The 14,903-nt window shown below is 36.3% G+C and overlaps 1 protein-coding gene across 5 annotated transcripts in view; it reads left to right on the top strand.

Moving 5' to 3' along the window:
* Positions 1-14,903, top strand: part of PIBF1 (progesterone immunomodulatory binding factor 1) — a 132,305-nt gene that overhangs the window by 22,199 nt on the left and 95,203 nt on the right. For all 5 annotated transcript variants that reach the window (XR_008234971.1, XM_052785986.1, XM_052785989.1 and 2 more), the window contains exons 7-10: positions 204-312; positions 5,133-5,314; positions 9,936-10,061; positions 14,120-14,218. Coding sequence is in view for 4 of the 5 variants with exons in the window: in XM_052785986.1 (XP_052641946.1) it covers positions 204-312; positions 5,133-5,314; positions 9,936-10,061; positions 14,120-14,218 (516 nt within the window). In the remaining variant the exon portion in view is untranslated. The remainder of the gene's footprint in view (positions 1-203; positions 313-5,132; positions 5,315-9,935; positions 10,062-14,119; positions 14,219-14,903) is intronic.

Genomic DNA, 14,903 nt, shown 5'->3' with positions numbered 1-14,903 from the left:
AGAAGTGAAAATTCTTTCATATAATAAGATACTGTTGTAGGTGTTAATAACTAAAAAAGGTAAGATTATCAGTAATTGCCCTATGAGTGACTGATTGGAAGAAGTCAGTGTCATGAACTGGAAGAAGGATGAGAAATTACAAATGCACAGGAACCTTGTTCATTACACTTTATGCATCTAATAGTTTCACTTTATTTTAACAGTGAACGTGATGTATTTGAACATGAATTGTCAGAACTCAGAAGAAAATATGAAATATTAGAGGTGTCAAACAAAGCACAAGCTAAAGAAAGAAGTGACTTATCAAAAGAGGTAAACATAAAGTTCTTATTTCAGTAATTGTGTGTTTCTTCATCTTGGTAATTTGATTCTTTGTCTAATCAAGTCTGTCAGGATCACCTGTAAGATCATGGAATAATTTAGATTAGAATGGTCCTCAGGAGACCAGCTGGTCCAACCCTCCCATGCAGTGCAGAGCCAGCTTAGGTCAGGTTGCTTAGGGCTTTGTCAAGTTTTGAGTATCTCCAAGGATGGAGATTTCCACAGCCTTTCTGGACAATCTGTTCCAGTGTTTGTCCACCCTCTTTGTGAAAAAGTTTTTGTAAAATCTATTCAGAGTTGTTGCAGCTTTTTTCTGTTGCCTCTTGTCCTGTCATTATGCACTTCCAAGAGTCTTGCTCTTGCTATGCATTCCAATTGGATAGGTGAAGATAACAAGATTTTTCCCTACCCAGTTTTCTCTTATGAAGGCTGAAAAAAACTCCATTTCTTTCAACCCCTTGTACATGCGGTGCAGTCCATGACGATCTTGGTGGAGCTCTTTTGGTCTTGCTCCAGTATGTTAACGTATGTCTTTATGAGGAACTCGGAATGGGACATGGCACACCAAATACAGTCTCACAAGTACTGAACACAGAATTATAATAATTTTCTTCAACTTATTGTCTGCATTGTTGCCAATACAGCCTAGTAGGCACTTGGCCTTCTTCGCTGTCAGGGCACACTTCTGGCTCGTGTTTAGTTTGTTCAGCTGGTGTTTGCCTATCCAATCCATATTTTGCCAGTTTTCCCATAGAGGTGTTATGGGAGATGGCTGAAAGCCATGCAAAAATTCAAATAAATGACATGGACAGCTGTCCTCTTATCCATGGAGCCAACTTTCTTGTCAGGTTTGCTAGGCACAGTTTGGCCTTGGTAAATCCATGCTAGTTGTTTCCAGTCACCTTTTCCTCCATATGCATGGATATGGCTTCCAGGAGGATTTGCCTCATAATCTTTGCAGGGACTGAGATTAGATTTACCAACCCAGAGTTCCCTGGGCCTTCCTCCTTGAAGGTGAATTCTGGTCATCAGAAGCCTTGCTCGCTTGCTATGACCTTTCAAACAGCTGGCCAACCTCACAGCAACATTGGCTATCTCCCTCAACATTGGTCAAGTGCTTTCCATTTTTCCCTGGGCATTATGTACATGCCATTTTCCTAGGTCTCTATCTTAGTCTTCCTTTGCTTCAGCCTTCCAAATTCTGCCAATAAGCTCAGGAGCCTGAGAGGCCCAAGGGCAAAATTTACCCATGAAGGCTGAATGCTGTGAGTATGCTCTCTTTCTCAAAGATGCAGAACTATTTATAATTTGCTTTAGCTCTTTTTGATCAATAGTGACAGTAGGGCAGAGCTACTATACAGCTTATGTTTTGTTGTATATGTTTTTTCTATACATCAATAGAATACAAAGGTTTTCTTCTTTGTGACTGTCTAGTAAAATAACGGTACAGTTGCCTGAAGTTTCCTTCAGTTCGCCTTTACAGAAGTTAGTTCTGTGTCAGGAATAGAGAGACTGCTGTTCCAGACCTCCTCTTTCTATGATACTGCATGTTGACAAGAGGAATTCCAGTGCTGTTTCTCTTCTGGGCAGGACTATCTACTAGGATGATGGACTGTTTTTCTCTAACATGTCTCTATTAGTCTTTGAAAGTCTTTCTGCTGGGAAAATGAATAAATGCCTCTTCAGGCGCAGAGGGCTTCTCATCTTTATTAGGGTTCCAGTGAGTTCTGATCCAGTTAGTTCAGTCACTTCACTCAGATCTCGGTCATTGCTGTTCTGGTAGCACTAGTATTGCACAGGGGAATGTGTTTCTGCTGCTCTAAAGACATTTTAAGAGCCAGAAGCCTGTCAGGTCAAGAGAAATTTCCCTTGCTGCTTCTCTGTTTGGTAATTTATTCATCCAAGAGTCATGAATTCTGTTCAGTGATGGCTCCCTTACTGGGCATGTATGATAACTTTTGGGTCAAGGGACTCAGAGAAACATATGTAGAGAATGTTTCCAAGTCCACTGCCTTGGTCTATAGGACTTTTGATGGTTTATACCAGTACAAGCTTCCATTACTCAGTATCCATTTTCACTATTTCTGCATCTAAATTGTTCATAGCAAGAATCGCTTCACTGAACCTGCAGGATTAATTATTCACCTTAAGTAAGCTAGTTAGGATAGAATCACCCAAAACTATCGGAATCACATTTTTCCCTTCGTTGAATGTAAGTGTAACTTTGCAACAGCTTTTGGGGAGGGAGAAGAGGCTTTTACTGAATCTCAAGAAAGAAACTTCTTCAGTTTATATCATCATTGACTATTATCAGATGGTTTGTAGCTCAGTGCAACTTTGATGCAAAAATAAGACTGTTTTTTAAGCTGTGTTCCTGTATAGAGATCTTTACAGGAAACACCAAAAGGAATAGAGAAATAATTGATTGGCTGTTCTGAATTAATTTGCAAATTTACTTTTTAATGCAATACGAAAGGGGCACTGCATGAGAAGGTTGTTCTTGACTTCTGTACAGGTCCAGGCAAGAATCAAATGGAGGATCTTTGTGTGCTAACACTTTGGCAGCTGAGTAAATGAGACCAATTATGCCTGAGAGAATTCAGGGGACATTGTGTTCCTTAGTGTCTCTGTACAAAAGTGTTACAGATAAAATAGTGGCTATAAGTACCACTTTAAAGATAGTATTCCTCTGCCTAATTTTATAAGGAGCCATAGAGATTCTCCGAAACCCTAGGGAAGAAACTGAGTTTCTGTTAGAAAATAACTCTTATATTCTCTTTTACATCAGTCTGAAGGCTTTGTTAGGCTGTTTATTCATCAGTGTTCTAGCATTGTAAGAGGACATCAAAATGCAGGTTTGTTCTCAGCATATAACAATGGCCAAAAAAGTATTGTCATTTACATCAAGTTTGTATGCATGCATCAAGTACTGCAGTGTAGCAGCAACAATGGCTTTTTTTTTTTTTTTGTTAACTCTATACTAAATTCATAGAATCATAGAATCATTTAGGTTGGAAAAGACCTTCAAGATCAAGTCCAACCATCATCCGTGCCCACTAAACCATGTTCTGGAGTACCCTGTCTACTCGCTTTTTGAATACCTCAGGGATGGTGACTTAACCACTTCCCTGGGCAGCCTATTCGAATGTCTGACAACCCTCTCAGTAAAGAAATTTTTCCTAATATCTAACCTAAATCTCCCTTGTTGCAACTTGAGGCCATTTCCTCTTGTCCTGTCTCCAGCCACCTGACAGAAGAGACCAGCACCCACCTCACTACAACCTTCTTTCAGGTAGTTGTAGAGAGCAATAAGGTCTCCCCTCAGCCTCCTCTTCTCTAGACTAAACAGCCCCAGCTCCCTCAGCTGCTCCTCATAAGACTTATTAATCTGAGAGGCAATAAAAGTAGCACTATAAACTAAAATACCACTTCAAACTGTGTCATTACTTGAATCTCCTGGAAGGTCCATAGTGGGTTTTGTATATGCTGATACAGTATCACAAGTTCTGGATTGGAAGAGCATACAGTTGTAAGCGTTCACACAGCATTTATTCCAGGGGAGGAGGAGTTGGAGGGGGGTAGTAAATCCTAGATTTCTTTCTTTGTGTAGTAATCCATGATGTCTGTGTTCACTGTGGATATACATATAACCTGTTACTTGGAGAAAGAGAGGACAGTTGTGGTTTTTTTCTTAAATAAGTATAGGACAGGCATTAATACCTCACCCTCTGTGGTGCTCAGCAAGTGGGCAGATGGAGAGAAGCATGCCTCTAAGAGCATTTTTTCTTTTTTGTATGAATTTTCAGCTGTTTAACTAGTTGTTCTTTGTCTTTGATTCAAGTATCTGCCTTAAGTAACCTTTAGTTCTTTTATGACTCAGGAAGGGTGAATTCTGTCTAAAACATGTACATGATGTCTTTATAGCTTTGGGGGACATATTTCTGATTAGCTATTGATTTATCATTCTTTGAACTTGGCATGTCACATCCTCAGGAACTTTAAACAGTAAAATTATTTAAGGTGATAAAGCTATGTTTTGCTATCATGAATAAGGAGATGGGCCACTCTGCACCAGTGCCATTATGCTCTGTGGCTGTTCTCTGACAATATTCACTTCAAGGAGATGGAGACTACTCTCTCCCACACCACTTTCTTCTTGGAGGAGTAAAGATTTGGTGATTGGGAAGGCCATTACAGAGACTCACAAGATATTCATGTTTCTGTTTTGGCATCAGTTCAGCCTTCTGTAGCAACACCATGCTAAATGAAAGTCAAAACAAGGCGTGCATAACCCTCTTTGCCCTTGGTGCTGACCTGAAACATTACCTTGTCCACAGCAATCATGATATACTTCAGCCCCAGAACTACCAGTTTCACCATTTCTTTACGGAGCAATAACAACTCTGGTGCCCTTAAACTTTTCACTTCTGTTTCTGAGAATGTTGTAGCCAGTATGATGATAGATTGGCACCAGGACTTGACATCAGTATTTCTGACTTAGTGCTATTCAGTACTATCACTATTCAATACTTCAGTACAATTTAGATACTGAGGTAGATTAAGGGACACTTTACCTCTTTTTCAGGTGCCAACTACCAGAAATAAGTCATTGAAACTCATAAAATTATAATTTTATTGAAGTCTTTTTTCAGCATAAAGCTTCACCAACTTACGTTAAACCTAAGTGTAGAGTTTTTTCGTTCAGGTAACTTCACAGAAGAGAGTTAAAATTAAATTGTAAATATGTGTACATAGGTTAAATACTTACCTTGAAGTTCATGTTAAAGTGTTCTTTTTAATGCCTTTTATAGCTGGCAACCATACAACAGTCTCTCAGTTTGTTGCAAAAAGATAAAGATTATCTTAATCGCCAGAACATGGAGCTTAGTGTTCGCTGTGCACATGAAGAAGATCGTCTTGAAAGACTTCAGATTCAGCTAGAGGATGCCAAAAAAGCTAGGGAAGAAATGTATGAAAAATATGTTGCATCCAGGTAAGTCACTGTGTGTTCACTTCTATCAATAGACAAGTTATTGACCTATATTCCTTTGTTTCTTGCACAAATCCTGTTTAATTGAAAATAATTTTAACTTTCAGAAAGCTAGTCCATATTTGCGTAACTAGAAACAGAACACTTTTGTTGAGTCTCAATGTGTATCAGCAAATTATTTTTTTTTTTTTAAACCTTTGATAGTTTAGACCATAGTAGTGAAGACATCAGCATTGGAAGTTTATGGCAACTGTTCTCTTAGGTGTATATAGAAATTTATGGAGGTAACTATAATTAATTACAAAAGAGAGAAAAACTCTTTGAAGTGCATATGTTACATGTCTTACTCCCTACCCACCCACCCCAAATGACCTTTATTAAAAACAGGAGCATTTGAAAGACAATCTGAACGATTATTGCAGAATAAAATAATTATATTTAATTTTCACAAATGTTTAAAATAGGACATCGCATGTTTCTTATCAACTATTAGAGCTATCAGTCTTTCATATCTCAAGTTTGAATACAGATTCTCTAAATGTAGCCTTGAGAATTAGATTGATCACTGTATGCTAGCCAGAGTGGTAGTGTCAAATCCTGATGTTACTTGAACTGGTATACATATGTGTATGACATGTTGAATAGGAAACACTACGCTATTCAGATACATATCTTGCTACATATGTAATGCTCTACAACAAAATTTCATAGAATCATAGAATATCTCAAGCTGGAAGGGACCCATAAGGAGTATCGAGTCCACCTCTCTCCTCCATGCAGGACTACCTAAAAGTAAATCATAAGACCAAGAGCATTGTCCAATTTCAAACCACATTTAGATTTTTCTAATTCGGAATTCAAGGTTATCCGGTTCATGTTATTTCCCTACATTTAGATGCCAAAAAATATCATTTCAATATATATTCCCAAAATAACATCAAGTATTTGCCTGTATGTACTTCACTAATGAACATAAAACTATTTTTTTGGTTAGTACTGTCCTTAAAAAAAAAAAAACCAGCTGTGGATTGAATGAATAAGCTTAGAGTATGAAGTAGGTTCAGCTTCTCTTCAGCTGCTTCCTTTGGTTTGAATCAAGAAGATGGAACTGCAAACAGCATCTGTGAATTTTGTGTCTTTATATAACTACCATGAAGTGTGCTAATATGATTCTCCTGTAATACAACCAAAAGACAAATTGTTATCTAAATGGAAATAATAATATGGAGTTCTAGCCCATATCAGCAGTGTTTTTAATGCTGTTTTTCCTTTCAATGCAGTCACTTAAACTTTTTTTAATTTGTTTTACATGTGTATATCTCAGAACTGTGTTCACCTGGAACTTTGCTTTTTAAATAAATTTTTAAGACTTGTTTTTACATGGGGTTTTAAAGACATAGGTCTGAGCAGTCTTTTTCTACAAATGTGCTTGTAAACAGTGACTCCTGTAGCTAGATTCCTATTTCTAGAAAACCACTGTGAAATCCTTATCCTGTAATAGTGATATAGAGGCACTTTTACAGAGCTGTCTCCATTTGGGGAACCCAGAAAGAGACATATGTAGCTTGTCTCTACCACAGTTTGGGATACTGTGCAAGCCTGCTTCACTGTCTGCTGGAATATCACAGGTCTCTGTCTTCTGCATTTTGATACCAACTAAAGAGAAATCCTGTGACTCTTACTTTGCTGTTAGAGGTCTCGATACTGTCACTGGGATTCTGTACTGTTACCAAATCTCTCTCTTGACATCATTGGTATTGGTGACTCTTTTCATGATGATAATTTTCATAGGACAGATATTAACTGTAATGAATAATGCAGGTATGTCTGCTCTCCTCTAGTGACCATTATTGTCTTTTGCAGCGATAATACAGCACAGCAGAGAAGACAGTGTAGTGTATTGAGCAGCATGTGTAGGACTGCACTGCAGCTTGGGCAGCCTAGGTTTTATTCAAGGTTCCACTGCTGACCTGCTGATGAACTTTGAATAAGTCATTTCATAATGTAAAAATGTAATGTAAAATGTAAAAATGTTCATGTAAGGTTTCTTTTGTAAAATGGAGGTAATGGTGTCCTTTTGTAAAGTGTTTAAAACCTGCATGTGATCTGCAATATTGCAGAAGCTGATCCTTCTTTATATTTTCTCACATATATGTACAGGAATCCTGTCTATTCAGGAATTTAAACCATCCATCTCTCAGGTCAAATATGTACGGTATTAGATTTCTTATAGAGACCTCTACAGAATCCAGGTTTTTTGTTAGGTAAATTAGAGGGGTACAAAAGTAGAGCAGGAGAAAACTATACCAACTAATGGACACTCTACAGTCCTCAGTGCTACCTGGAGGTGACATCAGTTTGGGTAATAAGCTTCTATTTGCTACCTTTTGAAGAATTTGAGGCTTTTTAATGCTTGCTTCACATCTGGATCTCTTTTCGTTGCTGTAGTTCAGGAATGAAGATGATGAAAACAAACCCAAGCATCTATTTTTAGGAATAAAGAATAATTCACTTTCTGGTTGCCATCAGAACTGCTGGCATTGGGGTACTGCAGTTAGGAAATTACACACTTTAGGAAACTGAGGGCTTAACTTGCCAATTAAAAAGGCACACTTCAAAATAGGTTGAGACTGTGGCAAGATGAATGGCAGCAGCTTATAGCTACAGTTCTTGGGAATCTGTGTGTAAGCACAGACCAACACAAAGGATTTCCCTTTATATGTTTTAATCTTAAAACACAATCCATAGTTGCATTGAGATGCTTAGATCATTTAGTTTATTTGCAGTATAAAGCCTTATGAATAATGGGCCTGGAAAGAAGTTCATTAAAGCCTGCAGCCTGAAGAAGGCAAAACAACTTGATAAGGCAAAAACATTTTTAATTACTGCTCAAGCAAAAGACTGTAAGAGTAGGTCAGGAATAAAAATCACAAGTGATGGTTCTTTGCTTCAGCAGCAATTCATTTGCTGTTTATTAAAAGGCATTGGCAGGGCAGTCAAGCTGTATACTCGGAATATGCCTTTGACTATACCATTTGTTTATTTTAGTCATCATAAAGATAAGTGTCACTTTGAACTGTCTTCTGGTGCCATCACTGTGGGTGTTCAAGACTTTTCCAAATTGCTCTAATTTTTTCAGTGAACCTTCCTGACTTTTAGCAGTCTTGCCATGGGAAAGAACATGTAATTTCTGCAGTGACAGCAGTTTCTTTTTGGCACGTAGTAATGGTAATAGCAAATTATCCAAGTACCAAGAGAAGGATAATGCTTATTGATTCTGAACATCAGAATTGTATCCTGAGGTCCTGATTGTCAGCATTCTTTTCTTTTTTTTCCTACATATGGAGCCACGTAACGTGTAAAGAACACAAAAAGTTTATAATGGGGACCTTACATTCCAGTACTGTGTTTTGTTTGTTCTTGTTGGTATTTTATTATAAACTTCTTCATTGTATCAAAGATCTTCATAAAGTATTTTGCTGTAGTGTGGTGCAGTTGAGGAAGGAGAGGAGATAAATTTACTTTTACCTTGTAGGGTCAACTGAAATTCAGTGTCTCAATAAAAAGAAAACAGGAAAACCTGGACAGCAAGCATTCTGACATTTAAATATTTTGGGCCTTTTAGTTAATGTGAAGGAGGTTTTGGCCAGCTGAAGTGCTAATTTCTAAAAGTTACAAGCTATCACACAATTGGAAGTTGGAAGAAATCTAAAACCTTTTACAGTTGTAAACGCACGTTTCTTCATAAACATGTACCTTCTAGCAGTTCCTCACTGCTGATTGATTATTCTTGAACATTAACTAGGTGCTATAAAATTTTAACATTCCTTAGCTGTTAAGTACTTACAACATAAGCCTTTTTTTGTAGTTTTGTAGGAGAAATTCTTTATGGGATTCCTTACAATCTGTCATGGGCTTCCAAAGTTATAAAAAGATGTCAATATTACTCTGAAATGAAACTCTTTCATCCTGGAATCTTTTGATATCTGCTTCTTAAAAACTTAAGTGTGTATTTTAATTAATTTATGTCACACTGACAGAATAAATTCCCAAATCTTGGATTTTTTCAACTTCACAAATGTCTACAGCATGTAATCTTCAATGTTTCTTGTGATGTTTTTTCCCCATATGAGGTGCAAATAGTACACAACAAAGTCTTGGACTAGCATGGAAGTATAGCAAGTTAGCAAGTTGATCAACTCTTACTCAGTGATGAAGAAGCTAGAAAACTTTGGAAAGTGAGGAATTTTTTTTTTTTAAGTGGTTAATTAATGTAAACAAACACTCATATAGAGGCTGACAAAGAATTTCTGGAAGAATGTTAAGCATAATGTTATATGATTAATCAATGTTGAATTACTTTAAAAAAACTTTTAAAAGTATGCAGAAAGCTTTTATTTATTCCCAACTAAATATTATTTATTCCTGATTGATTTTTCACTCAGTTTGCATAACAACATAGGCTAATATTTATTTCAAGCAATTTGGGAGGAAAATGAGTAAGAATTAAAATGTAAAGTCAAGAAGTGCTCTGCTCTACCTGTACAGCTGTACCTGAAGTTTTGATATTTTGGCCAGTGCAATTAATTTTAAATTCCCATGTTGTGTGTTTGTTTACTTACAGAGACCACTATAAAACAGAATATGAAAAGAGACTGCATGAAGAGTTGGAACAAATAAGGTTGAAAACAAATCAAGAAATTGAGCAACTAAGAAGCACTTCAAAAGAGATGTATGAACGTGAAAACAGGTAGATAAGTTGCAGGCAGTAACCTAATTAGGGCAAAACTGACAATGTTTTGTGCTTAGGTATAATCCCAGTTGACTGGCTCTTTGAGAGGTAATCAAAATGTGAGAATTTAAGTTCAATTATAAAAGTGAGGAGAATCCTGTAAAAACTAAAATGAAATTATACAGTAAATATATGGTGTTGTAATTGTTATTAAATGATGGACATCCAACATTGTCAATGAAAAGTATTATTAAAATTCATGTTCTAGATAAACATCAGTGGTTTGAAGTTTGTTCAGATGTACAGTGTTAGTTAATTAATACAAAATGTGTTGGTTTACCTGTTATGCTATATGGGCAATCTTGAAACTGTGCCAGGAAACCAGAAGAAAAAGTGTTGATGCAGAAAGTAAAGCAGAAAAAATGAGGGAAACCAATAAGACTCATGCCTTCTAAAATAAATCTATTTGAGATTGTTTACAGCATTATGATTCAAAAAAGCATTTATTTCCTGTAAATTATTATAAAATCCTCTTTTGAAGAAGATCCTAGTCCTGCAAAGACCTGCATATCAAATTTTGTATGTGTGTCTTCTTGTTGAATTCCGTGGGATTAGATGCAGAATTAGGCACATACATAAGCCTTTAGGGATCTAAGGATTTGGACTTTTGGATTTCTTTTTGAGCTTGTTTTTTGCCCTTTTTATCCCTTTAAAATGGGAAGAGTGCTTAATAATTCATTATAACTTCATTGTAGATGTCCTGAAAGTGTCTTGTGTGGAGAAGGAAATGACTGTAGGTAAAAGATATTTGTGGCATCAGCATCTGTTCCTCTAATAGGTGGTTTTGTTACTGCTCAGAAGAGTGAAAAAAGAACATGACTCCTGCTGTCTGTCTTCCAGTCAACTGGAAGGTTCTAATTAAAAAAAAAATTACATCATTGTGTAGTTTTGCAAGTGTGAGTAAAATATATACACACAGACATATACATCCACACCACTTCCTGTATGCAAATCTATTTTGAATTACCAAGTATGAATTTAAACCTCCACTGTTCATGGAGCTTTGACAAGGGGCTGTGTATCATTGAGAAAGCTACTGAAAGATATTTCATTTGTATCTGGAACTGATTTACAGAAGTTTTGTTCCTCATTTTGAAATAATTACTTCTGAAATGTAAATCCCTTAGATTTGACTTCATATTTTGCTAAAAAAGGATTTATAGCGTATGCTATTTCTGTAAAATACTAAAAAATTCCACCATAGGACAGTGCTTCCCAGTCTGAGGTGCCCCTCATTGGCGAGACAAATGGAACCCCAAATTGTGAGAAAAGCAGTTTGCAATGAATTTGTGTGATGTGGTGAGATGCTGATTGTGACTGAAAATAAAGCTAAGGTGCTGGTTTAATCTTCAGGCTCAAAGCATAGAATGGTACTACAGCTAAGCTAATCTAATACTCAGTTGCTCTTACTCCTTACCACTTTGCAAAGCCTGATGCTTCTTCCCTTGAATTTATTGGCACTTATTTTACACTTGGCTGAGTCAGTTCAAGAAGCTAAAATGGGGGGTGGGGGGAGGATGGGAGAGGCAGGGACAACCAATAAAAAAGTGATGCTTTCATTCTTAATTTATTTGAGATCGGTTTCACTTGTTTGGTTGTAGTAAGCATTGGCTATATTTGCATTAGCAAGCATGAGTGAATTCACAGGGCATGTGAATGTCTGCATGAGGTTTGACTTTGGATTAGCTGTAGTATGTTCCCATAGATCAAACACAACTTAGTAGTTTTGAGCATGTTAGATGCTCTCCCTGAGCAGATCTTCTGACTTGGTTCAATCTGACTGGAATCCAGTTTGTGCACTCTAGAATAGTTTAGGGCTGTGAACTGAAGTGCAACAAATGGCAGTTGCTAAGAGGTTTATTTCAAAAGCTCTGCCTCTGTGCTTCTGCTTCCCCTCCCCTGCCCTCATCCCACCTTTTTTCCCCATACCTGTTCATGAATCTGTAGGTAGTATCTCTGTCCTATTTTAGAGGGGTACTTTCACTTGTACGATAGGCTTGCTAGATACCTGATGGTCCGTATGGCCTGTACATGCAGCTATCAGATAGGTTCTTCACTTCATTTAAAATCTCAATCACACCATCTGAAAACTGGCAGCGTTGCTAGTGTGTTTCCTAGCTCTGTTCAAAATATTTCAACAGAAGGTACATTGCATCTGTGATTGTCATCTTGTTGGTTGAGTAGTACCTCACTTGTGTCCTTTTATCTTCTATTGCATTTTCAGTTGATTAGCTGTTAAGTTAAGCAAAATAGTTTATTCTCTAAATGAGTCGCTGTATATTTCCTACCATTTAATTTTTATCCCACTTCCGTTACTCTAGTCTTAAGAATACAACATTGTACTCCTACTCTGAGACATAGTATGCTTGATCTTAATGCTGTTAACAAAATAAATTACCATGTTCTTATATTTTGGTATGAGTCAATTTTAAAGAATCTACTCTCAAGATTGGTCCCTGAATTTCATTGGTAAATTCTGTAGCCCAGTAACTCAATTTTTAAAGAAAATTTTGTTATCCTTCTCTCATAGCCAGTCAACTGTTACATAATTCTGATGTTCATTCTTCATAAGTAACTATTTTCTATTCATATGAACTATTTTGAGTTCAGAAAAGTGCCATTGATAACATTTTCTTAGCCTAGAAAATAGTCTTTCATCCAAAAATGATACACCATTAGTGTGGCTAAAATGACCTAGGATAACATTTACATGGGCTTAATAATTTTCCATTTACCTCTATATCTTGACTTTTCTCTTTTCTTCAAAATTTGCCTGAGACCATAATTTCACTTTGCTTTAAGTCAGAAAGTTCCTGTGGGAGAGGGAGGAAGAAACAACTTCAGTGGGAAGAGCTTGGTTGCATCTACATTAACAGTTTAGTTCAGATGAAGAATGTGGTTTTGAAGTGAAACCCCCTAGTCATTGCTGCTTGCCACATTTTTGCTTGCCTAACAGTTTGTGCTTGAATTTGTGGTATTATGTTCACATTTGTAGCACATGAACGGGATTCCTTTTAGATGAAATGAAATTGAAAGGAGTCTCTAATATATTCCAAATGCTAGTGAGTGTTCAAGTTGCAGGAGCAAACCAGGAGTAGAGTAAAATCCTCGAAAACAGTCATAACATAGGTGTCTGGTCCTCAACAACCACTGTTTGCTTTGCAAATTGGCTGTTACTGTGTTGCACTAAATAATGGAGATACAGCTTATAAGCACTATCTAAGCAGTACTTCCACTTGGTACAGTTTATTGCAATGTTATGCTACAGGCAGACTGCAGATTAACAGACTATTAATACCTGTATAATTTTTTAACACAAATACTATATGTATTATTCTTCATATCATACTGTTCTCATTTGTGTCAGTGAAATAATAATGAGGTAGTTTGCAAGTGTTGACTGATTCTTGGTTAAAAAATTGAAAAAGTATAGATTTACAATAGTTTACAATACAATGTTTGTATTATTTTATGGTTCTGTGCAGATCAAAAATGATGCCAGCAATAGAAGCCAGAAGGAGACACCAATGATATGCAATAACCTATATATCAGAGTAACTATCCAATTAGTTGTATGTGGAAGGAGGATTTTTATGCCTAGCTAATCTGTTCCTGCTCTATCATAAAAGTTGTGAATCATCTCAACTAGGACAACGGCATTTCCCTAGTTATTAGTGAAGTACCAAGCAAAATTATTAGAATTTATTTAATTCCTACAAAAAATAAGTACTCTATAGTTCTAGTATTCTAGAATTATTCATATATTTCTACATATAAATAGGTGGCTTGATCATTGTTTTTAGAATTTCAGAACTGGAAACTTTGCTGGTATATATGAAAGTAATCTGAAGTAAAGCCTCTGTAATGAATAGGCATATAGACAGACAGACCCCTCTATCATTCTATAAGAATTGAAGAAGGTAGTATTGAAGTTAAGATCAGTCAGTAGTAATTCATCAAGCAAAACAGTCTTTTTCCTAACAGATTCTTGACAGAATAACTTTTGTTTCCTTCAGAAATTTGAGAGAAGCGAGAGATAATGCTGTCGCTGAAAAAGAGCGAGCAGTTACTGCTGAAAAGGATGCTTTAAGAAAATATGATCAACTCTTAGAACAGTAAGTATCTTTTAAAATGCATATAAAAAAATTATAGTTATACCTTTAGATATCTAAGGAGCTTTAGGTAAGAGAAATGACTGCTTTGGCTTTCTGCTTATAAAGAATAAATTGAATTACAAACATTTTATTTAAATGAAGTTACAGATTTAATTCTAGTAGTAATTTTTTTTCCATTACCAGTGCAGTAACAATATGAAAGTTTGATTATTCTTCTACAATCCTGTAAAGAAGAGCAAACATAATTATGCTTCTCATGGCAAGAATGTGGATTTCATGCTGTACAGTGGCAGTGGTCAAACTCTGAACCTGTTCTCTTGGGGTTTTTTTCTTTAGTTGAAAGTAGAAAATTATCTTGTATGATGACTTCAATTAATAGTTTTTGTAAAGTGTGGATAGAGAGCAGTAGTCATGAACAGTTATGCTTGCTACATGCTTCTTTTTGTACTGCTATCTCTTCCCAGTCTTTCATATTCTATGTATAAAATATAGTGTCTGTACAAACGTACAATTCTGTTCATATGGAGAAGGAAACTGGTTGATTTTCTGCCTGGTTACAAGCAGTCTTACTATCCTGTTCTACAGCACCTTGTCTTCACTTTTTGTAAATTTAGAGTATTAGCTATAGTAAATTATGAGGCCATTTAAAACTATGGACGGTAATCAAAGCTGTTCAGGGTAAGTT

Source organism: Harpia harpyja, chromosome 4, assembly GCF_026419915.1.
Source record: "Harpia harpyja isolate bHarHar1 chromosome 4, bHarHar1 primary haplotype, whole genome shotgun sequence".
Taxonomy (NCBI): Eukaryota; Metazoa; Chordata; class Aves; order Accipitriformes; family Accipitridae; genus Harpia; species Harpia harpyja.
This window is presented reverse-complemented; position numbering and strand designations above follow the sequence as displayed.